At 39.3% G+C, this 27,296-nt stretch overlaps 1 protein-coding gene across 1 annotated transcript in view; it reads right to left on the reverse strand.

Annotated features, from left to right (window-relative positions):
• KCNN2 (potassium calcium-activated channel subfamily N member 2) overlaps positions 1 to 23,500 on the reverse strand; it is a 71,232-nt gene extending 47,732 nt beyond the window's left edge. Inside the window, exons 1-3 of the mRNA XM_056514423.1 lie at positions 22,352 to 23,500; positions 22,066 to 22,161; positions 3,028 to 3,446 (exon numbers count right to left, since the gene is read on the reverse strand). Coding sequence (XP_056370398.1) covers positions 3,028 to 3,446; positions 22,066 to 22,161; positions 22,352 to 23,500 — 1,664 coding nt within the window. The remainder of the gene's footprint in view (positions 1 to 3,027; positions 3,447 to 22,065; positions 22,162 to 22,351) is intronic.
• Between the last annotated feature and the right edge of the window lie 3,796 nt (positions 23,501 to 27,296).

Below are 27,296 nucleotides of genomic sequence, written 5' to 3' on the forward strand. Positions count from 1 at the left end.
AGTAAAGGACACTGCCTACTGTGACCTCCCTTCTCACGGAGAACATGGAACAGAATGAGAACCTTTCGTCTCCATCTTCATATTTTAATCTATTATATCTTACCAACATTATCTTGTTCAGTTGGATGGTCAGTTAAACAATTTAATACACCAAAGAAATACTGCTAATGCAAAAATCTTACATAATGCTACTATGTAACAGAAATTAGAGCACGGTGCTAGCACAATGCAAAGAAACAGTTATCATCATCAAATTTTATTAATATAAATCAGCCCTTATCAAACCAAAGCTATCAGGCTGCTGCATAATTCCTAATTTCTGTTAGATGTATCAAAATTCATTATGTTTTTATATATAGAGTCAAGCAGAATACTTTCAGGATAATTCTGTGTACATAAAATAGTCTACTTTAAAAAAAAAAAGTTTCCTTGAGTTAAAACTAAAAGAAAAAATCAAGAGCAGCTGGGAGAAATTATACCTTATTTGTGTAAACTAAATTTTTAATATCTAAGCAATTCAAAGCCATAAAGACCTTGGGAGACATCTTCTGAGGACTGTGATTTCTACCTTTCTCATGATAAATGGCTATTGCATCCGTCTCCAACTATTCAAAAAAAGGGATGTTTAATTTCAGATGGCAGATTATTAAGTTGATTCCAATGTGTGGGGTTTTGAGGTTTTCTTCTAAGAACTTTTTTTTACCACACACTTCTGTATGGGCTGTGGATCTAAATGGCTTTATGGGCTGACTAGTAAATGAAATCCAGAGTCAGCATCATTTGCTTGGCAAAAAAAATTCATATCCCATTAACAGAAAACTGGAGGCAAAACACACAAAACTGGCTGCGCAACTAGCATAAATGACGTAAATATCTAATTCTGAAAGCCAAAATATATTAATTTAATATTCCTGAAAAATAAAATTAATTTTTTTCCTTTTAAAAAATATGAATCTTGGACTGGGATCCAGTGACAGAAGGCAATTATGCTAGAGATATATTAACCTAGTACTCACTTCTATATTTAACTTGCTTCTAGTTGCATTGTGTTGTGTTTCAGTTTTAGAGAAGTCTGTGGCTATTTAGCCTACTGTCCAAACTGTTACACTTAATTCAAGGACAGCAACCGCAAATTAAAATGCAGAAAATCCATTACTAACTTTGCAGAGATGTGAAGAAAATTCAGCTTTTTGCAACCCTGACTTCAGTATACCTAACCAAATAAATAATCTTTTTCCCAGGACAACAATAATGCAGAATTGTGTCACTTTCTAAATACAGGCAAGCAAACTACGAAAATCAAAACTTTATGAGAGCATTGTCTTAACCTCCCCTGACTGGAAAATGAGAGAGATGGTCATTGTTTCTTTTATTTTTATTTATACATTCTTGTTCTGCAGTGTGTATACTAACACGCAAATATGTTTTAAAGACATTTATCAGATGTAGCGAATATTTTTCAGTAATTTTCACTGAGTCGTACCATCTTATTTTGAATGCATGTGTATAAAAATAGCTGATAAAAAATTGTTATTTCATCATCATCGTCACCGTCACCATCATCATCCTCAACCAGTTACATGTAATGATGGATTACATGTAAAAATGGATGCTGAACTTGTTCAGAGCCACCTCACAATCAACAGTTTGGGAAATGCCTGAGTAGACACTTAAGAATTCCTGAGCAACAAGTGTATGGAAAGAAAACCGGTGGGAAGAGAAGTGAAGAATATGAGATAAAGAGGAGAGACTTAGCAGAAGTCATTTATATCTGAAATGAGAATGTGCTTATGAAAATAGAGCTACTATAGATTGAGTCAAAATCCAGGATACTCCTCCACTGCCACTGTGGGGAATACACTGAAACTGTAATATGTCGTTCTTAACATAGTAATTACAGAATATTCTTAAACTATTAGTCTAGCTGTAATATGAGGAAACAATATTGATACAAAGCAATTTTAATAATAAAACTACAAAAACATGATTTCTACAGTCATTTTATAAGATCAGATATTTTTTCCTATAACAAGTTGAAAAGGAATGAAAGGAGTAACTTAAAAAAGCGTAAGAGTGTTTAACTCTTGACTTTAATCATCTAGCTGTCACAAGTAACTCCCCTAAACTGATTCTAAAATGGACAGACATGGAAAAGAATAGGAAAAACAAAATAGTCAACAAAGAACAGCAGAAATGCCTTAAATATGTTGATGATTTTCCAGCATAAGGAAGGAGAAATCAATTCCAGGATCTAAGAGCTGTCTGAGGCATTAGATCTTTATAGAGAATCACTCTAATTGTCTTCTTAACCTATTTCATATTCCTGAGCAATCCTAGCCAATCAGAAACCCATTTCTTTTTTTTTGTTAAAGCTATGTTTCAGAAATTCAATTTCAAGTTGTCAGCACTGATAGCCATTTATTCTGCACCTACACTGAAGTCTGTGGTAAAGGGAGGTTGGAAAACTAGCTGGAAGTCTGACTCTCAAATGCACTTTTGATTTTCATTGAAAGAAAGAAAGAGTTTTATTACTGTAACTGTTCTGCCTGTTCCCCTTTACTGATCTTGCCTACTCTTTAATGCATTTTGCTTTTTTTTTTTTTTTTTTAAGCAAAATAAAATTCAAATTACACATTCCCCCCCAAGCATTTTCACTGGCTCTTTTTAATACATTATCCTCACCACATTTATCTTACAAAAAAAAAATAAATGAAAACTGGTATAAATGCAGAATATTAACAACTACTCTTAAAGGCATTTTGTAGTATCTGTCCACTGTGTTAAATATATCAACACACTGAAATAAAATTGTAGTGCTACAGTAAACAGTGGGGCACAGACATCTCTGCGGAAGTCCTTCAGATTAAGAGGCAAATCACAGAATACAGCCCAACCCACACTCAAAATTACCAGGGAGTTCCATTCTAAGAAATGTTCAGGTCTCCTGAATTCAAAATTTGAGAGACAAAACAGGCATGCAAAACAGAAACACAAACAGAAAGAACTGAACAAGAAAAACAACCTTACCTTTCACAAGCTCGGACAGTCCATGCAGCAATTATCCATAAGGAGATACTAAAAACCAACAGTACAGTTCCTGGACATATTGTCATTAGAGTCTTCATAACAAAACGGGTATTGAAGTTTATCTTATTTAATGCTCCAATGCTTCTAGATGAGGCATCAGTGAAAAGTTTGCTATGCAAAAGCATAACTCTGGCAATAAGATATAGTCTTAAGAACATTGGTATAGATAAAATAATATCCACATCAGCTGTTGTTGTGGATGGAGCGTAAGAAAAGGCGAGCCGGGCTGTCCATGTGAATGTGTAATTCCCAGGTATGGGATGTATAGCACACACCAGTATTTCCAAGCAGATAAAGAAAATACGCTCATAAGTCATGGCTATTCTCCAGTCATCTGCTCCATTGTCCACCATGAACAACTGAAATAATAAAATACAAGGTTAATTTTAGTACATCATTTAAAAAATTGTTATAATTCCATTTTAAATTAGCGTAGTTTTCTATGCTGTCAAAGACCAGTAAAAAACAAAAAAAAGCCATCTCAGAAAATTACATTATTGCATCACTATGAAAGGAAACATAATTCTGGTTGAGACAAAAATAATTTTTAATATAGTATTTTTAAAGCTGCATATGAAACTGAATTTTCATTCATTATTAACTAAGAATTCCTCATATTTTTTAAAATTATAATATTTTATTAAAAAAAAATTCTGGACACGTTAAGCCTTGTCCATTCAAAATAAATTGTTTAAATTCATAAAATTGAGAAGTATATAACCATTTCTAAGCTAGATAATTCACTGTTTCTGAGTAGATAATTAAATTACAAATTAAAAATATTTCTTAAGATTCCTATTAAGCTTCAAGCAAGGTGATAATATAGCCTCTGTAGAGGTATCCAGGCATTCTTCAAGGCACCAGTACTGATCAATGTAAGATAAAAAACTACATGAGAAAGTGCATAAAAACTTAGGAAGATATCTCATGGTGAAAATATGAAAAATAATAGCCACCAAATATCAGAGTAGCCCAGGCAGCCAAGTGATGTCCACTAGTAGCTGAAAATTAAATGCACATGTTGGCTGTTGTACAATCAAGGCCTTCAATTTGTCACCCAGGAACAAAGGTACTAAAACATTTCACACTGTTCAGCAACTTATGCGCCTGATGATTAATAAATAAATAGCTAATCATGCAGTACCTGTCACTAGTTGAGAGTAGAGATATGCAAGACCTTGCAAATAGACTTTTTTTAGAGGAACATAACCCATATGTACAAAGAAGATACAATTCCAGCTAGAAGACCTCCCCACCACTACAACTACAGTTTGAAACTAAACAAGGCTGTTCAGTAAACAGGTAAAAGGAAAAAAATACTTTTATAGAATTTTTAAAATTAGATTATCCAAAAACAGTGGGTCAGAAGCCAAAGTACATCTCTAAGGTAAGAAAGGTATTTTTGGCATACTAAGCACTATATGCACAACATTCATCTGCACTGCTCTTTGCCCCCTTCCTTCTTTCAAAAGTTTAAAAATACAAGCTTGATTTCCGTGTATGAGTTTTTTAGTGATCAAAAAACCACTCTACATCCTTCCCACAATACCTTCAATTTGTCTTTTATAAAAATTCTGTATTGAAACTGTTTAGAGAAGTGATAATCACAAATTAACTTCATTGCAATTGAACTAAAATAAATAAAGAAGTTAGCTACAGTAAGGAACACAACAAATCAAAACAAATTTCTGTCTTTGTGAATCTGGTTTTTATCTCTTATTTTCTTTCCATCTTATTACACTGGGTATTTGTTGGTGAGAAGGTTTTGGCTCTGGGGATGGCTGCAGGGATGGTGTCAGCAAGAAGCAGTCAGGGTTGCTCTGCAATGTACCCACTGCAGGACACAGCTGAGCTCACCAGTGAGGCAGGTGGTGCTTCTGTAAAAGCATAGTTAGGAAAGGGAAAAAATGTGAGAAAGATCACTGGAAATTCTAAGGTCAGAGAAGAAGAATAGGGAGGAGGTGCTTCAGGCATGGAACAGAGAGGAGCCCATGGAGAGGAAGGACCATGATAAAGGAAGCAATTCCCTGAAGCCCATGGAGAGGGATCACTCCAGAGCAAGCTGGATATTTGTTGAAGGAACGCTCACTTTCGGAGAGCTCACACTGCGGGAGATTCTCCTTAGATGAGCTAATCCCCACATTAAGTCCCATGCTGGAGCAGATCTATCCTGAAGGGCTGCAGACAGTGGAGAGGACCCACACTGCACAGAAAAAGTGTGAGGAGAAAGGAGTGGCAGGGAGGAACAATTGTGGACAGACTGCCATTCTCCATGTCCTCTGCACCACTCATGGAGAAGACACAGGAGCTGGGAGTGAAGATGTTGAGCCTGAGGACAGGGAGGTGGGGCAGCATACTTCTTGCCATCCTATTCTACTTTTATTGTTGATAAAGTAAATTAATTTTCCCCAAGTTGTGCCTGTTTGCCAGTGCCAGTAACTTGCATAAAATCTCCCCATCTTTATTTCAACTCACAAATTTTTTTATCTTATTTTCTCTCCTTGTGCTGTCAAAAAGGGAAAGCAAAAGCATGGCTGGGTGGGAGTCTGGCAGCTGGCCAAGGTCAATCCACCACATTTACATATAGTTCTTATCTCCACTGCAATATTATTGAAGACAGTGTCATACATCTGTTGAGTTAAGCTAATGAAACACTCCATGAATTCAATGTATGCACCATGAGCACATACAATTTCTTTAATCTGAGGTCACTCTATAAGGTACAGATACTAGATATGTGAACTGATACTCAAAGGCCAATTTATGTCTGTCTGTATGTATGTCTTACCAAAAGAGTCCAGGTTTGCACTTAGAAAATGCACTATTTGGTATGAAGGGCCAAACTTTCAAAGTACTGTAAAGTTCCAGTGCATTTAATTCTTGTGATTAGCCTGGAAACGATGACAGTTAGATCATAGAAGTGTTACATCAGTCATGAAGAAATCTAGATATTTAGAACACCCAGAATACAGATTAATATTAACCAGCATGACTGAAAAAAAGAATATAGATAATCTCAGATCTCTCAAATGCTGTATGGGTTTACAAAGAAAAGAATAAATTACAACCAATTTAAATATTTCAACTGTGAGATACTTATCAAATACATGTCAAAGTGGCAGTGCTATGAAGTTTCAAAATCTGCTGAAAAAAAGCAATAGTCTTTTCCCCTCCCTTTTTATATATGCTTTTCATAGATTTCAAAAATAATTCTATATGCAGAAAGGCAATTCAAGAAAAATTATACCTTCAGTACTGATTCAATTTAAAGGATGGCAATAGAAGAATGTTGAGTTAAACAGAGCATTAAAATCTGATCTTACCATTTTCATAGCTGATAATGTTATTTTATGACAGAATTTTTTAAAAACACGGAGATGTCATTATGGAATATACACTTGATAACATAGTCACCTGTCAGCAGAAGAAATCCTAACATGCAAGACAGAGGGAAATTTCTCTGCAGGTTTCAGTGGAATGGGTTATGCTTATGGACATAGAAAATCCTTATCAACCTACCGTAGACTTAGCTGTGGCAATTTCTTCTTAGAAAACTAATATTTTAAAGTAATGATATCTTAAGCTGTCATATAATGAAATTAAGGATGTAAAAACATGAAAGGCAGAAAACGCCGGAAGTCACAAAGACACAGATCCAGTAAAAACATTTCTATTTCATAACAATGTTAACATTTCAAAATCATATTTATGAGGATGACTTCTTTACAGTTCTTTGCCTAGGTTCAAACCATGATGGATATCAACACTCCAGAACGTGAACAGACCTTGACAACACATAATGAGTAACAATTAAGTTTGGACATTAAAAAAAGACACAGAAATTAGTACACGATTTCATGTACATTTTTTATACTTGCAATAACGCAGTCTAGCTAATGCAACCTTCAGTTTTAATTTGGAAGATACACAGGTATGTACATTTCCACTCCAGAAAGTGAGGAACATAAATGGAGAAGAGAAAGGACAGCTGAACAGCACAATTCAAAGTGCATGTATGCACACTTTTGGCTGATTTCAGTCAATCTGGCTGTAGCAACCATGCATTAATTCCAAGATACTACTCCTCATCCAAATGGAGAATGACACTAGGAATAAAAAGAGAATGTAATAAAAGACTGGTTAAACCTTACTGCAAATTTGAGTCCTGCACTTCACAGAGAAGGACAAACTTCAATCAAGGTCACATATGCCATGCCTATTCAATGTTTTCAATTTTTTTGTAATCATTCAGAGTTAAAATCCAATGCAAGTACTTCATTAGTGTACTGCAAGATTCTCCAAATACAGAAGTCTCACATACTTTTACTACATCTCCACTTTGTGTGAAAAATTCAGAAGTTATTTTCACCTGGAATTATGTAATGTATTTCTAGCATGTTGTATGTGAATTAGAACATAGAATCAATCTTTAACTTCAAATAAACTTGATATTTATAATGCCCCACTTAAAAAACATAAGTTTGACAGATATTTATACAGGTAGGTATGTGTATATTTACATAGCTCTTGTGTGTTACACAGTTACATTCATACAACACCAGATAAAAAAACAGAAAGGCATTCTAAACAGATTGCATGCAATGACAAATTGGATCAGAGACTCCCTGAAGGAGAGAAACAAAAGGAGTGAAGTTATTTTTCTAAATGTTGGTGACTGCAAAGAGAAAGGAAGCTATTCATGTTTTAAAAATGCCTTTACAGTCAAAAGAACAAATTAGAGAACTATTATCACTACCATGCTGTAATACTGTGGGGATACATTAATACAGGAGTGAAAGGGAAGTGATGAACAGTGGTAAAGTGGCATCAGCTGTAGTGCTGGAAGCATTCCTTGGAGAAAGGAAATCAACTTTACTTACAAGCAAATTGCTGCAATTGTTTAATCTAAGAACCGAAATTAAAAATGGTTAAATATTGGAGTCACTTAAATCTTGCAAAAGAATTGATAGAACTATGATTTAAGAGTAGCAAAATATAGCCTCTGGGATTGATGACTTACCAGAATTTTTGACCAAATATTTTTCTATAGTGTGTACCACACAAAATATAATTTACACAATCAAAAAAGAAAAACATTATGGTAGATGAAAAAGGTACTCTTCTTGTCTCACTGCTCCAAAAAGCCAAGTTACTGTCCCACAGCTCATTAAGTAAAACCATTTTCAAGTCATGATGGGAGATTGCCACCTTAAGCCTTTAGCACAGTTGCCTCTAACTAGGAGATGGAAATTACTTTCTTCTATCATCAGAAGGGATGTAATCAAATAGTCTGTAAGTTACCCACATGCCTGCTGACCTTGGAGAGCCTACAGAGAGTTCCTGGAAGCTGCTGTACTCCTCATCCTACGTACAGCCCCCCAGATCAGACATGTTAGTGGGTTTCATACATTTGTAAAGTCATGAGGCATCAAACTCCTTCTGCACATACAAAGCACAGAAGGCAAATAATACATGTTTTCACAACATGACATGATGGATTGGTATCTTATATTTGCCTGAATGTTTCCCACATCCAGAATTAAAACCAAACTTTCCAGAAGGTCACTAGAAATTGATCCACAAGGTCTAGCTGTTTATCAAATGAAATATGCTTAGTTCATTCAAATGAGGAAGCCAGACTGCTCTACCACTTACACATGTACACATGAATACACACACTTACTCTCCTCTCAACTACAAACCTCTCAGTTTAAACAGAAGACTTTAAAAGTCTGGTATTTAGTTTCAGAAGAAAATATTATTTGCATAGCACATTTAAACTTGACATCTCTGTGCAAAATTAGTTTTTTATAATGATTATATTTTGCATGTATGCAAATCAAATTTCATGTTAATGTGCCCTGGTGGATAAACAGGGCCAAAACTCTTCTCTCAAACACAGCAGTTAAACATTATCATCTCAGAATAAGGAAGGGATGTGGAAAAGAGGCTCAGATCATTTATAGTCTTTATAAATTATATTTTCAGAAGTGCAGTACCAAAATTTCACATTAAAATACATCTGAACACTACATCCTGGTTATTCTGACAGGTCACCACAACCATTTTAAAAAAGACATGTGTGTTAAACAATGCTCTTACCAGATTCGTCTGTATCCTTTCTTTAGCATCAATCCCTCAGATAATTTTTTTTTTTTTTAATGGAGATTTTTTTAGAAAGAAAGGAATTTAGAATCAATTAATAACATAGGGTTAAATCCTGCATGAGCACACAAAGTTAAATTCCACCTACCCATATTTCCCTTCTGGTTTAATCCATATGCTGACAGCATTCTTTTTAGCTTTCTCTCTCTAAAGATATACAGAAGCATTCCTCAATATTCCTAAATGGTACTGTACAGATTTTCAGCTGTACTCTTCATCCCAAACTATGAAGTACTTAACACCCCCTCCTCCCCCCCAACAGCCTACAATGCCAAAAGACCATTATAGCACTAGCAACTGCTGGGATGTACATAATTTCTTTTCATATAGGTCTCTCCATACACATATATATGTTCTAGGCACCCAAAGAAGGTAAGACACTCCTGATAATGCCATCATTTTCTATGAAGGTAACAGTATTAAGAACTGAAACCCAAGGACTACAAAGGAAAAAAAATAGAAAAGATATTGGGATTCTTTCCCAATGATACAGAGAAGAACCCTCTGAGAAAAGCATAATTATGGATTGAGCTAAGAAGTCATCAAAAGCTTCTCAATATATTAAAAAATCAAAGTAATTGGATAATGAGCTACTATTAATAATAGATTGTAAACAAAATTAATACAAAAGCAATTTTTTTTCCACTTTCATTATTGAACAGATATTTCACAAGAAAATTTTCCAGCATAATTCTGTTTGGAGTCTTGCTTGAACAATCACAGCTGAGCTTCCTCAGATCTCTAATCAACAGAGAGATATTTAGTTACATGAATTTTTATGAATCTTTGAACAAATCAGAGCTCCATAAATAAAAGTCCACCCCTCAAGGTGACTATATTCATTTGAGATATTCAGCAGAATAACCAATATGCGACTCAATGGAATTGACTGAAACAGGAGGTTCTACTTGCCAACGTCTATGAAAACCATCCCTTCCTTTTAACAATATTCTTAATTTAATAGCTATTTCACTATACCAATGTTTCAGATCCCACCCCTGTGCTGCTTAAAACAATCAATATAAGCTCCCTAAGTTACCACATGTAGAAAGCTTTTACCCAGCACCAGAAGTTTCCAAAAACTGTTGTGCCTGGCTTTGAGAATCAATAATGTCCTCCAGGCAGGTAGCAGAAAGCAGCACAATTTAACAAAGCTCTGAACATCACTGATGTGGAAGAAGGATAACAGAGAAAGGAACAAAACTGGAGGAGTGGCCTGTACACCTGAGGGCTGTGCTGCCATTCAGTGAGACCTTGATAGGCAAGAGAGTTGGGAGAAACCTAACAAGGCAAGTGTGGGGTGCTGCACCTGGGGAGGAACAACCCCAGCTACCAGCACAGGCTGGGGCTGACCCACTGGAGAGCAGCTCTGGGGAGAAGGATCTGGGAACTTGGTGGATGACACGCTGGCTGTGAGCCAGCAGGGCCCTTGTGGTCTGGGGGGCCCGTGGTGTCCTGGGATGCATTGGGAAGTTGGCCAGCAGGTCCACAGGGAGGTGGTCCTGCCCCTCTGCTGGGTGCTAGGGAGGGCACTTCTGGAGAGCTGTGTCAGTTCTAGGCTCCTCAGTCAATGGAGACAAGCAGCTACTACTGGAGAAGCTCCAGAGGAGGCCACAAAGTGCTGAGGGCTCTGGAGCATCTCTAAGGATTGAACAAGGTTATTTGGATGTAGCCAACCCTTAAGAAACTACCAACAACCTCAGCTAGCCACACCACATTTTGTTCTGAGTTCTTCTTCCATCACCTGCCAACTGCACTGCCCTGTGCTGTTGCTGGCCTGTTCTGGCACACTCTCCCTGCTAAAAGAGTGCACAAAAAACTGTCCCAGCTTAATTACATCTAAAAGGAAAAGTTGCAAAGTAAATGGATTGCTTACGTCTACTTTCACAAATTTAGAAAAATGACCACACTGAACAAACAACCATGCTAATAAAATAACCTTTAAACAACACCAACAACAAGAAAACTGTTCAAGAATTTCTTCTGGTCTTTTAGGTCTGCTTCAACTACTACACTGAATTTGGCAGTACAAAGATGGACATTGTACTATGTAGTACATTGATACCAAGGTAAGGGATGATTTTAGCTCTGCACTGGAGCAGCATTTCCAAAACTTCGTATATGAAGAACACAGCACATCTTCCTACAAAATAACTGTCTATTTTGCAGAACTAACTTTTAGAATGTATATATCAAGAAACAAAGCAGCCTGTACTATGGTTTTCTCCATTTTGAGTACCTTCTTCTTGCAGATGCCGAAGTCATTGTGAAGAAATCTACATTTCAATATATTTATGTTATTAATTTTTAATAATTATTTTACAATTTTTAATTTAGGATTTTTCTTCAGTACTAAAAAAGAATTTATTCTATGGATTACTGCACAAAGAAAACATCATCTCCCAAATGACTGCATTTCCCATTACAAGAGAAGCCTCTTTCTCTCAGGGATGATCAGCTTCATTACTATTAGAAAAACTGGAACCAATTTTAAAAAATGGACATACTTTCTGAAGAAACTGGCAATATTTTTGCAGGGTGGACAGAAGTTAAAGGGAAAAACACTGAATTTGGGGCTAAATAAGATGATCCAACTCATTCATTCTGCCAAAGGAGCACAACAGTGATTCTAAAATGAGAAATTGTTTTTCGGAAATGATGGGTACCAACACATCATATACACAAGAATCTGTCTCCTCAGTTCCTCCTCTAGTGTCTATTTATTACATAAATACTTCAGGTATGTGAGAAAGTTTGAATGCTGAGGTTTTTTTAAACTGATTGCATTTTCATTTAAATGACAGTGGGTGAGTACACATCAGCACCACAGGAATCATGAAGTCCTTGTAAGTGTTTCTGCTATCTTGGAAACACAGTTTAACCCAGAATTTCATTCAGTATATGTGAAAAACAACTACAAATATAGAAATAAAAAATCCAAGAATTGTCCTAAAGCATGACTACTAGAATAAGGGAAAGTATATCGCGTAGAAGGAAAAGCAGAATGGAGTTAAAAGTACTTGTATACTTAAAAATCCTAATAAACATAGTTACACACTAAATCCAAGTATTGAGAGGCATTTGGTCTTACTCAAATGTCTCTGAAATTCATCCTGGGAAGCTACATTTTGAGGGGGCAGCAATAAAGAACGTATGTACTTAATATCTTTCCCTCTTGAAGGCCTAAAGGAGGCTTCTGGCTAAACCATATGGCAGGCGAAGTCTTCAACATCAGGTTAAATAAACATAGTTTCTTTACAGGTATTGTATTTCTTAAAAGGTATAATACTGCTTTACTTGATCACTACTAATTATCAGTGCACCTGCCTCCTAACAGAAAAAATTGTCTTAGCCTGTCTTAGAACACAAAGCTCTTTTTGCTGCCCAATAATTGTTCGAATGTTACAGCTTCATCAAATCTGTCTGGTTTACAGCAGCTCTTGAGTAAAAGATGCTCTGTTCTCAAAGCAACTTGGTTTTTTTAATATCTCTGGAAACCAAAGACTTGAAACATTTTTGCTGTCAACCTTCTTATCATCCACAATTTAAACATAAAATTGCTGTTCAAAATGTTTCAGAAAGCTTTATTTTCACAAATCATATGCTCAATGAGACATAGTAGAGCAGCAAAAATTCTGATGTCCAGCATTTAACATAGGATGTTCCCAGCCACAACACACATACAAAAGGCATAGGTGAAATGCAAGGACTATTTTGGATTAGCTGACATCTCTGATCACAAGTTGTGTATTAAAAAAAAATTCCTGTCCCCTCTTTTTCTTCCCCGTGCCTTCTTTTCCTTCCTAATGGCAGGGGAGAAGAATGGCTTGCCAGCTGACAGCCACATTGCTAAATTTCTCATTTGACTCTGCTGCATCCCATTCTGCTGCTGGGAGATAGTCAAATGTCTATTCATCTGGCTGCTCATAAAGAGAACCAAACATTTTCCTATCTAACTACTGCATCTGAAAAATCAGACTAGCCATGGGTAGTCTTATCTCAACATCTTTTAAAAGCATTAGGCCATTAAAGTGTCTTAAAACTATACGGAAACTGAAGTGGTAAAACATCAGGTCTAGCACTCATCTATCACACCACATAAAGTTTTGCTTATTCTAAGCTATTCTACTGCAAAAAAATAAAACAGAATGCAAACTATTGGCTTTGACCATGAAACCTAATCCTGAATAAGGGCAAAAGAATGGGCTGGTCATAGAGTGAACTCATTTACCATGATGCCATTCAAATAAGCATCATGTTCTGTAGCAGCTTCCATAGGGTACCTTTTTAGTTATACCTGAATTTGGATCCACGAGAATTTCTGCTGTATCAGCCCACTTCTTATGTAGAGCCCAGGAAAAAAAATCATGGTTAGTATACTACAAAGGAATTTACAAAAAAAGAACTCACTACAATCTGGCTGTAGTAGCTGCATGGTTAAAACTGAATTTTGTTGCCACTGCAGAGAAATGACCATGGGGAAGTGGGTTAAGAGAACTTTAGCATATTCATAAATCCGTGACTGTTCAAGAGTTTTCAATGGATGGCAATTGCAGTGTCTTATTTATATGACAAATGACTGATGTGAGTAGAAGACTACAAGGTAGGCAAGGCAGAGTTTCAAGTCTAGCGATGAAGCTAACCCCAGATTACTTCCACAGCACTTGAAGTCAGTGTCAGTGTTCCCTTTTGTAAAATCATCCTTTATGTGACAAAAAAAAAAAAAAAGTGAAGAATTGTCCAGGTAATTGCCTTTTACAATTAAATACTTCTACAATATAAATACTTGTTATAAGATTTATTCCTTCTTTTTCTGACTATTTTACATCTACTCATTGAACCACAGAACAGATGTGTAACCGCTCATGGAAGACACACAGCTACACTATTTTTTGCAGAATACAGGTAAGAAAGGTCACAAAGCTTTTTATCCATAGGTGAAAATAAAATCTATAGATAAGAGCCCACATATATTTACTTCTCAGCTATTTTTTATTTCAAATATACCCTTTTACAATCAGGGGTTTTGAAGAGGAGTTATACTTAGAGTTACACCTATACAGCCTTTTAACTCTGTTTCTGACCCTCATGGCTCCTGCAGCCATCAGTAACTTTGTGATTGTCTTCACTTAGAATTCCATAAACAGTTCTGTCAGACGTTCATATAACAGAGAACCCAGCTCTCCCCTACACATCGAGATAACTCTGTAGTATTAGCATGTATAAAAGTTTAGAAGCTGCCACTTTTCTGTAGGGAAATGAAAAAATAAACCCAGAGCACATTACTCTTAAAAAGATTAAGAGCAGGACTTTAAAATATAAAATTATTTGAGGCTTACCCTTTTGCTTTACTTTATACGGAACACCTAAGGGTGTTTCCATCCATCATGAAAAGGTTTAGAATCTCCTTAAAAGGAATTTAATTACAAAAGATCAGTCTGTTTCCAACAAAATGAAAGAGATAAGGAAGCACCTCAGAAGATACATGCATTACTCTTCAGAACCCATTCCTCTCACTCCTTCATGGAATATATAATATTAATGTCCTTTTATAAAATGTCAATGTAAAACTATGCTTATCAATTAATGTTTTCACACAGATAAAGGGCATAATTGCAGGAACTGTTCAAGAGGGAAGTGAATCAATCAGTAAGTTACAAATATGTGAAACTCTGCAACTATGAAGATATTTATGCACGATATTAATTGAACACTTTTCTTTGCAAAAGCCTGAGTCAGACATACCAGTTGAAAGTATAAAATGTGCACATTTGACTGCTGCCTTTACAAAAGAATTCTTTCTAAGCTGTAAAGCATGTTCTCATGACAGTTTCTTTTGATCTTTTGACAGATACATGAAGAAATTTCTTAATGTAGCTTTCATAAATCTAATGGGACATGGTCAATTGACACAACTGAATCAAGATTACATCATAATATTCCTCTGTGAAGAATAATCACACAAACAGATCTGTATTTGAGAATATCTAAATTAACGGGATCTTCAGAGCATTCCAATTTAGAGCACTCATTATGAGTTAAGGATTTGATCCTCAAATATTTCACTGTGTATTTCTCACATCGCATTTATTGAACAGAAGTTTTCCATTCATGGTTTTCAATGTAATGTAATTTAAATTATTAAATTTTTAAAAAAAGACTTAAGAAAAATTAAATTCTATTTTTGTGTGTGCATGTTATAGTGATATGCAACATTTTTCTTTTCCATAGAACAAAGCTGTGAAAATTTCTTCACAAAATTACTTTATAATTCCAGGATAAACTTTATAGTTTATTCTCAGTTCATAAAAGATATTTTTTACAGTGATCTATATTTCCAGCTTACCTGAAGGCTAGTTATAAGACCAATTACAGCCTTTTCTGTTAGTGGTAATTTACATCTTAAAAGGAGCTTCATAGGCTCAGAGCAATATTTTGTCCTCTTCTAAGGGAAGGTGACAAGTTTCATCATCAATTGTGAAAACAGCTGATTGAAAGAGAACCTTTTAATTCTCCAAAGTCCTAAACAGAAGCCATTCCTGTTCTGATCTTCACCCAAAACAGATGTCAAATACATCTGAAATCAAATTCAAACCCCAAGACACTACATTTAGTAGATCACATACAAACCAGAATCAAAACCAAAAAAGCATTAATGTATTCTCGTCAGTTCTGGCAAAAAAAAGACCTGCAGTCAAGTATCTGATAGAATTTCCTAATCTGAAGGTCCCACAGTCTGACATTTACAATAGTTTTACATTAAGATGGGCATGTAGAATGCCTCTAACACTGCAGAAGACAGTATCTGTTCATTTCAGGTAAGATACACAATTTATACTCATCCAGAATCTGACTTCTGGTTACAAATATTGTATATACTCTCTCTCCTCCAACAGGGGCAATGACATACCTTCTCACACCTCAAAATGCATTGCTATGTCTTGAAAAACTTCTAACACCCTCGTTAAAAAAAGGTCAGAAGAACATCAGATATAAATAGGTAACTCTAGGTATGGCAGGACCAATCACTCAGTGTACTGACCACCAGGTACCACCTCTTTCTTCGATCTAATGAAGCCTGTTGGAAACAGAAGCATAATACATGTTTAACTTTATTGCTCCTTCCAAGGCTGATCACCATTAAAGGATTTTTGAGCTTGCCTTCCACGCCCATATGCATTGCAGTGCTGCATTTCAGAGACAATGGGCACCTGCAGTATTTCCTACATAAACAGGATCTGCATGAACAAACTATCAAAAATGTACTGAACAGAACTGAAACTGTTTCCACAAAAATACTCTACAGTGTTAACTTGACAGATATGCTGTTAATTTTTGAAATATGGTGCCCTTGGACTCCTGTGTGATTTTCTGCTATTCATTTCAGAAGTGAAATGTGTATTAAACTTAATTGGTAGAGGGGAATTTTAGAACCTGCACATGAAGTTACCGTATCCTTGATCAACAGCCACACAATGAGTTTTTTTGTTGCTTGACTCAAAATCTATTAGAATAATTAGGAAAAAGAAAAAATCACTAATTCTTAAGAGACTTCAAACCAGGCTGAGTAACACTCCAAGTTTATTTCTTGATTTGCAGCAGTTTGTCACCAGACTTGCTATCTGTGCTCTTAGTCTAACTGATGCATTTCTTAAGATGAAGACTTACAGCCTGTGCGAGCAATCCCTGATGCTTCAATACCTAAGCAAAGACAAGTTGAACTCCACACAAAGTCAAAAGACTGCCAGCAAGACAATGAAATGCACATGTACCACTCCAGTGAAGGCAAAACAATGGATAGAAACAAATAAATAACAGATAAATAAAAAAACAGATAAATTAAAAAAAAAAATAAGTTGGTCTGTAGAATAAGCATTACTTCTTATGACATGAAACTGTGAGGGAGCTTAACTTTCAAAAGTGCACAATTTTTACTTTCCACTGATGCCAGTAAGGTAACTCCCATAAACTGTGTTTGTTACCATCGTGCATTATGGAATATATTTGCACAATAAAGAGGTATTATGTATTTACTACCATTCTTTCCTGTTACCTGATACTGCTTGTTTCATTTTTTCAAGTTTTCAGGCCCATGGAAAAGAAGATTCTTGATTCTTCAGCAAGACATTTGGAATCTCAGCTGTGGTAGTTTTATAGAAGGGTAATGAAGGCTAAAAATGTTTCACTCCAAATCCATCAGTAGCACATTATTTTCCCACCAGTTCAGAACCACTGGTACTTTTTTCCTACAGCCCATGAGGCTCTGCTATGTAAGCAATAGCTTAACCTTAACTTTAGAGTTTGCAAGCCTTTCCACAAGTGTTCTATCAAAATATGAACTAGCAATACATTTTAAAAGTGGTTAGAAACGTCAGCTGATACACATACATACACAGAAAAAAATTCTATTTGCTTTAACAAATACCAGCAACTTTCATGTTTCTGCATGAGTGACAGCATCTGTATGAGGGAGAAAGAGGCTCAGATGCTGTCTGAGACAGCACAGGCTAGCAATACTCAGGTTACTATTATTCAGGAAAGGCAGAATGTTTATTTACAGAAAGCATACACTAAGCAGTCCAGCATTAAAGAAGTGTTCCAGTGCATATATTCTTCCACTGATCAGAATCTCTCAAGAAACACCAGGTTGTGGTGGAATGCCCAACAAAAGACATTAAATACCTCTGACTGGCAGTCTCACAGACTTTTGATTTTAATCCTTTTGTTCTTAGCAATACAAGAGAGTATCAGTAGTAGTTCAGGCGTGCATAGTTAAAAAACATTTCTATCTCTAACCATACTAGAGATAGGCAGAGGTCCATTTTTAAACAAAAGAAGAAAAACTCTAGCTTTACCATATAAACTGCCACTCAAAACTTACTTAAATTCCATTTTATTTATGGATTGAATTCCACTAGAGAAACGTGGAATGGAACAGTAAGTTCTAAAGAACACAATTTTAATTATGTTACATACTGTCTCTGCTTTAATTATGTAAAATAGTATTAAGTAACAAACTGTTTATGCATGAAGTGGATAATTAATACATCAAAAATTATTATGATAATTGGATAATGCTGTCTTTTTAGCTCTTCCCTCTTTCACCTCTTCAAACTCTTAACTGGAGTAGCAGTCAGAGAAGTACCTGTTCTAGGCTGGGATAACAATGAATTACATTTTTCCCGTTGATCTTTCACTAAGATCACAACAAAGCAGTTGTTCTGAAGAACTGAATCAACAACCACACAGGCCTGGAGAGAGAGCAGTGCATATTTCATATGTCCCAAGTGTAATATTTTTAATAGCATTATAAGCATGATAAAAATGGAACAAAAAGTGAACACACATTTTGGGGTTATCACTAGCCTCAACTCCAAGTCTGTTACTGCTATTCATTAGGATTTTTTTCTACAAGGGGAAAGGATGTGAAGCAAACATGCTCACAATTTTTATCCCCTTTTCTGGAAATTATAAAGCAGCTATGAATTAACATTTGAACCCAACTCTTTTCAACTGACTCTCATTGTATTCTTAACAGTAACTCACATTTATTAAAATTCATAAGAGCTCACATTTTTACTCCTAGAGTATACAGAATAACAAATACAATGCCATCACTGAAAACATACTTCTGGAAAAATATTTAAAGACCTCCACTATTTAACAAAGCATCCCTACAGTTTAGCCTTGTCTGAACACTGCAGCTACTGGAGACTTGGTTGTGGCAGATGCAGAGCTACGTGCCGGTTCCTGGGAAGCCCCGGCCAGAGCCGCGCAGGTGCGGGGCTGGACGGCGCGGCGGGATGCGCCGCCCGGGATGCGCCGCCCGGGATGCGCCGCCCGGGATGCGCCGCCCGGGATGCGCCGCCCGGGAGGAGCCGGGCGCTCCGCGCGGAGCTGTCCGCGGTGCTGAACCGGCGGCCGCGGCACCGCCCCGCAGCTCCCAGCGCGCACCCACCGCCGCCCGACCGCGGCCCAGGACGGAAAGAAAACTGCTGCCTGATGTTCCCGTATCACTTCCCGGCTTGGGAAGAATCTTGGCCGACCTTTATAAACTTCCCTTCCAACTCCCTTAAAAAGAGCAGCAAGTCTGGGGCAGGCAAACTCTAGAGACTGGTTTAACCGGCTGTGCTCAAAACAAATCGTCCAAGCAATGTCATTTCAAGAGAAGACTAAAGGCACCTGCTTTGCTGCTAGGCACTGTCCCATGGACATCCTTGCATCCATGGCTGTTTGATCTTCCTAGCAATAAATCAAGGTCAAAAACTGCAAAGAACGAAAAAGCTGGTTTCCACTTGCCAGCATCTTAGGTCACCAGGAGTTTCTCAGCCAGTATTCATCCTGCAATCAGTTCCTTATTTCCCGAAATTTTTGTTCCTCATGCTTTGTAGAAAATTCTACTTATGCTTAGGTTGGTTTGCTCCAACCAGAGTATGAAAGACACCACAGCTGCAATCCGAATACGGACACCTTCTTCTGTTCTACGGAACAAATGTACCTATCTCAATGAATTCCTGCTTATTTAGACTATAACAAAGTGTGTTTCAGATAATAATCAGAAAAGAATGTTCCAACGGGAACAGGACTGACAAGCAGCTAGTGCAAAAAGTCCTCCAGGACACAACCAACCATCTGTGGGCTCTGTTCTACAAGACCTTATTCATTCTTCTGCACAGAGCAGAATGTCTGCTTGAATTAAGGACACATTTGCCTTCAGAAAACAGTCTTCTTTAAAGGTTACTTAAAAAAATTACATTATCGGGGTTACACAGCATCTTCTTTTGCCTGGAGTACATTATGTAGTTAGCAAACAGATTTTAAAGATACTTTTTTTTCCCCAGGTGTCTAGTGCAACATAAATTTTATTACCATAGAATTGACATAGCATTTGCCCTGCATTCTCATGATCTTATTAAGTGAAGTGTGTGCAGAACAACATACTATGCTTAAATTCAAAAGTGAGCGGATATCTAACACATACGGAGGGCACTACACCCTTTCCTTCTAACAAACTCCTTGAAACAGAAATTTTTTTTTCACACTTGATGTGAATGACAGAACCCCTTGAAGCTGCAGATCCTTCAGGCACTGTCACGAGTACTGCAGTTTCTGGTGTCTCTCACTGTAAAACATGGGGTATTGCTGTTTTACCGGCAGGTATACGTGCTCTGTCTGGCAGCACTGAAAACCACATTAACTGCAATTAAGACATATGACTGCACAACTCCTTCCATGTAGTTGCATACATGAGGAAGTTCTTTAAAACAATCAGTTAAAGAAACAATCAAAATGAAATGACAATTTTAAAATTTTTTTTTCTGATCCCTAAGGGATCTGATTCCCAAGACAATTAAAATTTTTAAGTCTTTACCTGAAAAGACCCAACAAACAATTGAATCTTGGTGTAACTACCAGTATAAGCTGGGGCACCTGCATAGATCTATAGTTACTTCAATATCTTCAATAAAATTTTACATTTAATATTTCTGAAAAATGCATAGAGTATTTTAAACATTTAGAGAGGGCTTTTTTTCAGCTTTGCTGTTCATGCCTTAAGCAACATTTGTGGGAAGATACACCAGAGAAGGCTCCCACACTGCAGGAGTGCTACTTAATTATTTTTATACTGATAAAGAAACCTGCTCATCAGTGCTCTTGTAATTTACAAATCTGGCCTCTCTCCAGAACACTTGTTTATTCAATACAATATCATTAAACAGCTTTCAATATCTTTGACATTAATGCAGAAAAACTGGGTTCTGAGCCAAGAAAAGAAGTTTTGCATGTGCAAAGACCGTACAACAGGATTCGATTCGGCAAAAAGTCTTCAGTGACTTAATACTTTTCAAACAATATCCCAACTAGGAGACTATTTACCATTTCATGTTGAAATTACAGCATTCATTTGCACAGAAGACGAATTGTACTGTACAATTCCTATTTCTTAATTTTCTATTTAACTGACTGGTACTAGTGGAAAAGTCTTCGTTGCCCTTGAAACCTGACATTTCAGTCTCCAGCTCAAGGAGTCTCTAATCTCAAAAAGCAAAAGAACTATATCTATGAGTAAGGCATTTTTCCCTTCAAAACTTTGAATTCTGTCTGTTCTAACGTTCAGTTTGAGCTGAAATGGTACATTTCCATTTCTCGGTCAAAAAAATTACTGAAATTAGGACTAAGTCACCTGGACAGAAACTGTGACAGTATCTGTGAGACTTATTCTATAGCTTTGACCATTATGTTCCTCTCACCTTTAGCCCTATCCTTCCTCACACTTTTCTCCAGTCACATTCCTAGACACTGCAGCATGAAATAAAACAAGTCAAACGTCAATCTCCCCCCTCCTTTTAAACACTCTCCTGGAGTATACTGCTATTTCAGACAGTTTACTGAAGATTACATACTGCGCACAGTGAAGACCATTAACCTTGCCGTCAAGAGAAAATGCACAGCATGGAATTTAGTCATTGGGAAATAAGACTGTTGCTGTACATCTGCTACAGGAGACGACAGGCACATCACCTAGAAAGCATGTTATAACCTCAGGGCTAAGCAGTCCTATAGCACAACTGCAGTCCCTAGCAGGCAGAATTCCCTAGCAGGCAGAGCTTCCTGGCTCCTCTCTGCCCATCGTTTGGCGCCCGTCTTCGGGGCTGAGGTCCATTCACCAACTTCGGCGGGCTTGCAGAGTCCACGTTTGCTTTCTGAAGCGGCAGGACGTGCTCAGTACTTACCACCACAGCTCCGCTGGACACACCGCCTCGCACCCCCCCACCTAAGCCACGCTCCCGGACCCACACAGGGAAACGTTACCTGGATTTCTCTTGCGTGGTACACGATGATGAGCCCGAGAAGGATAATCGTGGAGAGGCTAATAAGGCATTTCAGAGCGAGGGAATACAGAGACTCCTGCAAGAGAAAGACACCGCCGTTCCTCAGAGACCCACGCGCGGGGTCCGCTCCGCCCCACCGCCACCCCGGCCCGAGGAGGCGCGGGCGGCACGGCGCCGCCGGACAGCGGGGACACCGCGGGGACACCGCGGGACGGGGACGGGCGGGGGCCGCGGGCGCTGGGACCGGCCGCCGTCCGAGCTGGTACCTTGGTGTAGGCGCCCCAGGAGAGTTCGGTCTCGATGACCATGACGACGATGCCGAACATGCCGAAGATGAGCGCGTAGTCGCTGAGGCGCTTGCGCTTCTCGAAGAGAGCCCGGCGGTGTCCCAGCTTGTAGCCGATGTTCTGGTTCTTCTTCTTGCTGGACTTGCCCCCGCCGTTGTTGGTGCTGCCCGTGCCGGGGCCGGGGCCGGCGGAGCTGTACAGCGCCAGGTTGTTGGAGTTGTTGTGTTCGGGCTTGGAGACCACGATCTCCGGGGCGGCGGGGCTGCCGGCGGCGGGGGCAGAGCCGGCGGCGGCGGCGGGGCTGGCGAGCGGCGCCTGGAGCGGCTGCGACTCGGAGTCCAGGTCGTGCAGGTTCCTGCGGGACGAGCTCAGGTTGCTGAGCGGCCGCATGACGCCGCCGTTGTACCTGCAGCTGCTCATGGCTATTTCGGTGAAGGGGTTGCTCTCCCGGCGCTGCTGCTGCTGGTGATGGTGGTGGTGGTGGTGATGGTGATGATGATGGTGAGTGCTGCTGCTGCTGACACTGCTGCTGGGGCTGGCTGCCTGCTGCTGCTGCAGGCTATGGCACTGGTGGTACTGGGAATATTGGTGAGGCTGTCTGGACGCGCCAGCATGGCTGGACGGGGTGAACTCGCTGACGTTCAGCTGGCTGCCGTGCCGGGAGGAGGCGGCGGAAGACAGCGGCGAGGAGTGCGTCCGAAAGGCGCCCGAAAGCGGCGAGGAGGCGCGGAGCAGCAGCGGCAGGTTATCCCCGGCGGCTGCCGCAGCAGCCCCGTAGTAGGCGCAGTTGTTGCACTGGAGGCACGGGCTCTGCTGCTGCTGCTGCTGCTGCTGAAGGAGGCTCTGCTTGTCCTGGCCGTGCTGCTGGCAGTGCGGCGGCGCCGGCGGGCGCTGCTGCTGTGGCTGCTGCTGCTGCTGCTGCTCGGGGCCGAAGCCCGCCGGGAAGTGGCGCGGCGGGTCCATGCCGGGGCCGTTAAAGCCGCAGGAGGACCGGGCGGTGGTGCACCCTGCGCAATGCGTGACGGTCGGCAGGGGAGCGTCCTGCTGCCGCCACGACGGGCCCATCCCGGCTCCCGTAGAATCCAGCCGCCGCGTCCGATTGGTCGGGCGCACCAAAACAACGGGCATCACGTCACCTGGCGGGGGCGGAGCGGCCGCGCCGTCAGCGGGGGGCGCGGGGCCCCCGCCCGCGGGGATCCCGCCTCCCGCCCCCCGCAGGTGAGGGCTGCCCTCGCCCCCCGCCCGCCCCGCCCGCGCCGCGGAAACCCGGGGCTTCCCGGGGGCGGGGAGCGCGCTCGCTCCCGGGATCGCCCCCGCCTGTCGGCGAAGGGGCTCCGCCGCGGCTCTCCCCGGCGGCTCTCCCGGCTCCCCACTCACATCTGCGCCGTCTCCGGAACATGGGCGCCGCGTCGCGCTCCGGAGCTGTCCAGCAGCGCCGCCGCCGCCGCCGTCCTGCAAAACACAGCGTGGGGCTCGCTCCGCGCCCGCCGCCCCGGGCCGCGGGCGGCTGGAAGGGGCCGCGGCGCGGAGCGAGGAGCCCTCCGCGGCACATCCCGGGCCCGTCGCGAAGGACGGGCGGGGGACGCGCGGCTTCTGCCGGCTGCTGCTTCTCCCCTCAGCCTCGGGGGAGAGGCGCGGCCGGGGCGTGCGGCCGGCGGCAGCCGGGGGTGGTTCGGGGGCTGGAGACCCGCTCCGCCGGCTCGGCGGGAGCTGCGCCTGCGGCGGGACCGGTGTCACCGAGCAGCTCCCTCCGGCTCCGGCCGCACTGCCGGCACAGGGCTGAGCTTGGTTCTCTGCTGCCGTTTTGCCTTTTCCCCTTTCTTTGCCTGCCAAGCCCCCACTGAGCGATCCGCTCTGGCAGCTCCATTAGGCAGAGCAATGTCTGCACCAGGTAAAGTGTCCTTTCTGCATTTATTTTAGGGAAGATTCTTTAAGGAAAGAATGATGAAAATGACAAGCGATTTACCTTATTACAGCCGTATCATTCCTGTCAACTAGGCAAGACTATAAGAGGAGGTTTATTTTTTTTTTTTTTTTTCTTTTTTTTTCTCCAGTCAGTACTTGATAGCGTGGAAGATTTCCTTACATCTTTACATCTTTAATTTCTCAGCAATGTTAAAGACAAAATCCACCTTTCGGAAGATAAAAGCCTTCATCCTTGTAATTTCTGTGTCTCCTGTGACATTCAATTTCCTTTGAAACCCTTAGATGAGTTATAGGTTAGAAAGATTAGTGAGGCAGCGTCATTAAAGAAGTTTTAAAATATGCTCTGTTATAAAATTTTAAATAGCTTATTCCTAATCAAGATGTAGCTTTTAAAGCAAGCACACATATCACCCACACTATGAACCAACCCTCACTAATGTCGTAAATATAATGGGTTTACAATATAGATAATTGATTTAGAGACAGACCAAAATTCAATTATGTTTACATAGCATGTTATTTTGAAAAAGCACTTATAAGTGGGAATATATACAATACACAAAATCATGCTGTCTTGTGATTAATAAAAATTTGACTTACAAGCAAATTTTGAATAAAAATCCACATGCACTTCTTTGCATGAGTGATAAAATACTTTAGTTTTTAAGTTACACAAAAGTGTATCTGGATGCTCAATATTGTACTAATTTCCCTGAACACCAAGGGCCAAGATAAATGTGCTTATATTTTAAGAATGAACAGTCTGTTTAACACAGCTTCAGATAATCCATTTCTTTGAAAAACACGGTGCTGTAATTCTGTCTTACTCGTTCCATTTTGCCTGTGTTTTGAAACACACCTGAATCTTGGGAACCTTTGAAAATTAAAATCCCAGGGAACCTGGGCTTCTACTGTTCTATAAATAAAAGTCTTGCTGAAGCATGCTTTTAAAATACATGTTTTGTGAACTAGTTAAAGATTAAATGGGCAAGATTCATCTTCCCTTTTCTGTTCATGTTGTGTCCTTAATTTTGCTTAAGGGTACTTTCTTTTATGCTTTCATTTTACCAGCAGATAAATTCTCATGACCTAGTTTACCTTGAAAAGCCTTTTAAGAAATTTGTAAATCTCCATGTTTTATTTAGAAGTCACCAAGACTCTGTCCTGTAACTTCATCTACTCTCATCATGGAAACTTATATTAGAATTGTGAAGAAGAAAAAAATACCATTTTAAGGTGTTACTATACTAAAATATCTGATACTTTTGTTCTTTATGAGGAAATGATTACATTTATTTTTCTAATTCATATATAGAAATCACAAATCCCAAATGTTATACCTCTACTCCTGCTATCCTGTTTATTTGTTGAAATGCAAGGACAGTGCTATTACAAGCTTTTGGATATTTAGTCTACTTACTTGCTTGTTTCATTTTGTGGATAAAAAAATTGAATATTCCCCTGTCCAACACAAGAGGTCATACTCATCACACAGCTTGTAAGGAAACTGATCAGCCAGGGTTTCCCTTTAGTTTCATTGTGCAGTCTGGGATATTTTATTACATTTTCAAGGCATTAACTTAGAATTGTGGAGGGCTTGCATTTTCAGAGCTAAATAGTAAACCTGTCCTTCTGTGGCATGATTAATGAGAAAGAACAGAAATTAGCTTTTCATTTTCAAGTATGAGTGTATTTGTTTTCAGGAAAGAAAAAATCTATTCTTCACGCAAACTGAATTGTTACATTCTTTCATACCACACATTAATTGACGTGGCATCTCAGAACTGCTAAATCATGCTAACATGGTAACAGTGATTGCCTATGGAAGAAACATGATCTGTTTGAGATAAAGCTTCGGGTTTTTTCCTACCTTTTGTATACTGGGTGGAACTGCTCTTGCTAATTGTCATAGGGCCTGTTTCTGCTGTGCTAAAAAGCTTGATTTTACACAAGTGTGTATACATGCATGGTCAGGCGTGCTTTAATATAAAGTAAGAGAGAAACAGTTACTGCAGATGTCACTTGATAATTATGATTAATGGAGATACCCAAAAACCAGAATTTTTTTCCCCAACCTCTCTAACTGCAAGAACAAGATAAATACTGCCGAGCAGTATTGAGCAAAACTATATTAACAACAGGACGGGAAACACAACAGACACAAGGAAAATTAGATTTTTGAGAGGATAAAAACCACTATGAAATATTTGAAATGACATGTATTGGCTGGTCATTTGAAAAGCTCACGTAGCAACATGCAATGGAGATACAACACCTACAGACTACAATAAAAGATTTTAGAAAGCTACCTTGGCTGTTACCCTTTTGCCCGTAATAATGACAAACTCCTGTTAAAATAACTGAGTATTCTGCACTCATTGTAAGGTCAAAAATACAGAATAACAGTAAATAAAATGAAACAAAATATAGAAAAACAAAAAGCCTAGGAAATTCCATTCTCAAAGCATATTCTGCACAGCACCTAGGGTTTTTTAGAAAGCAGTAACGGAAAAAACATTGTCCAATTAAAAAAAAAAAAACAGCAACAAACAAGCGTTGCAGAGCTCTGTATTACACTGAAAGTTGCCATTTAGTGAAAGTAGAGTCACATTAGAAAAAACAAACAGAGGTAACACCAGCAGCAGTAGGGTAATAAAGGATCATTCAAGGGTATCTTTACAGCAGTAAAAATGCTTTTGGGACCATAGCAGATGACTGCAGTATAGCTGCTGAGATGATGGGCATGGAAACTACCCGTATGAACCGCGTGTGCAAATTACCTTTTCCATACCATCTGTCAGGGCTTTTACCACCAGACACCTCTAACATTCACCCCAGCAATGTCTGGTGACATGTAATTATATATCCTAATTATATACCCTAAATACCTCTGCTGTACCTATGCTTATTTCAAAGACCTTTTGATAATGTCCCACAATAATGGGACAATGAAAATACAGATACTACAATTATGTGTTAATGGGATGCACACTTTGCT

Source organism: Oenanthe melanoleuca, chromosome Z (genome assembly GCF_029582105.1).
Source record: "Oenanthe melanoleuca isolate GR-GAL-2019-014 chromosome Z, OMel1.0, whole genome shotgun sequence".
Lineage (NCBI taxonomy): Eukaryota > Metazoa > Chordata > Aves > Passeriformes > Muscicapidae > Oenanthe > Oenanthe melanoleuca.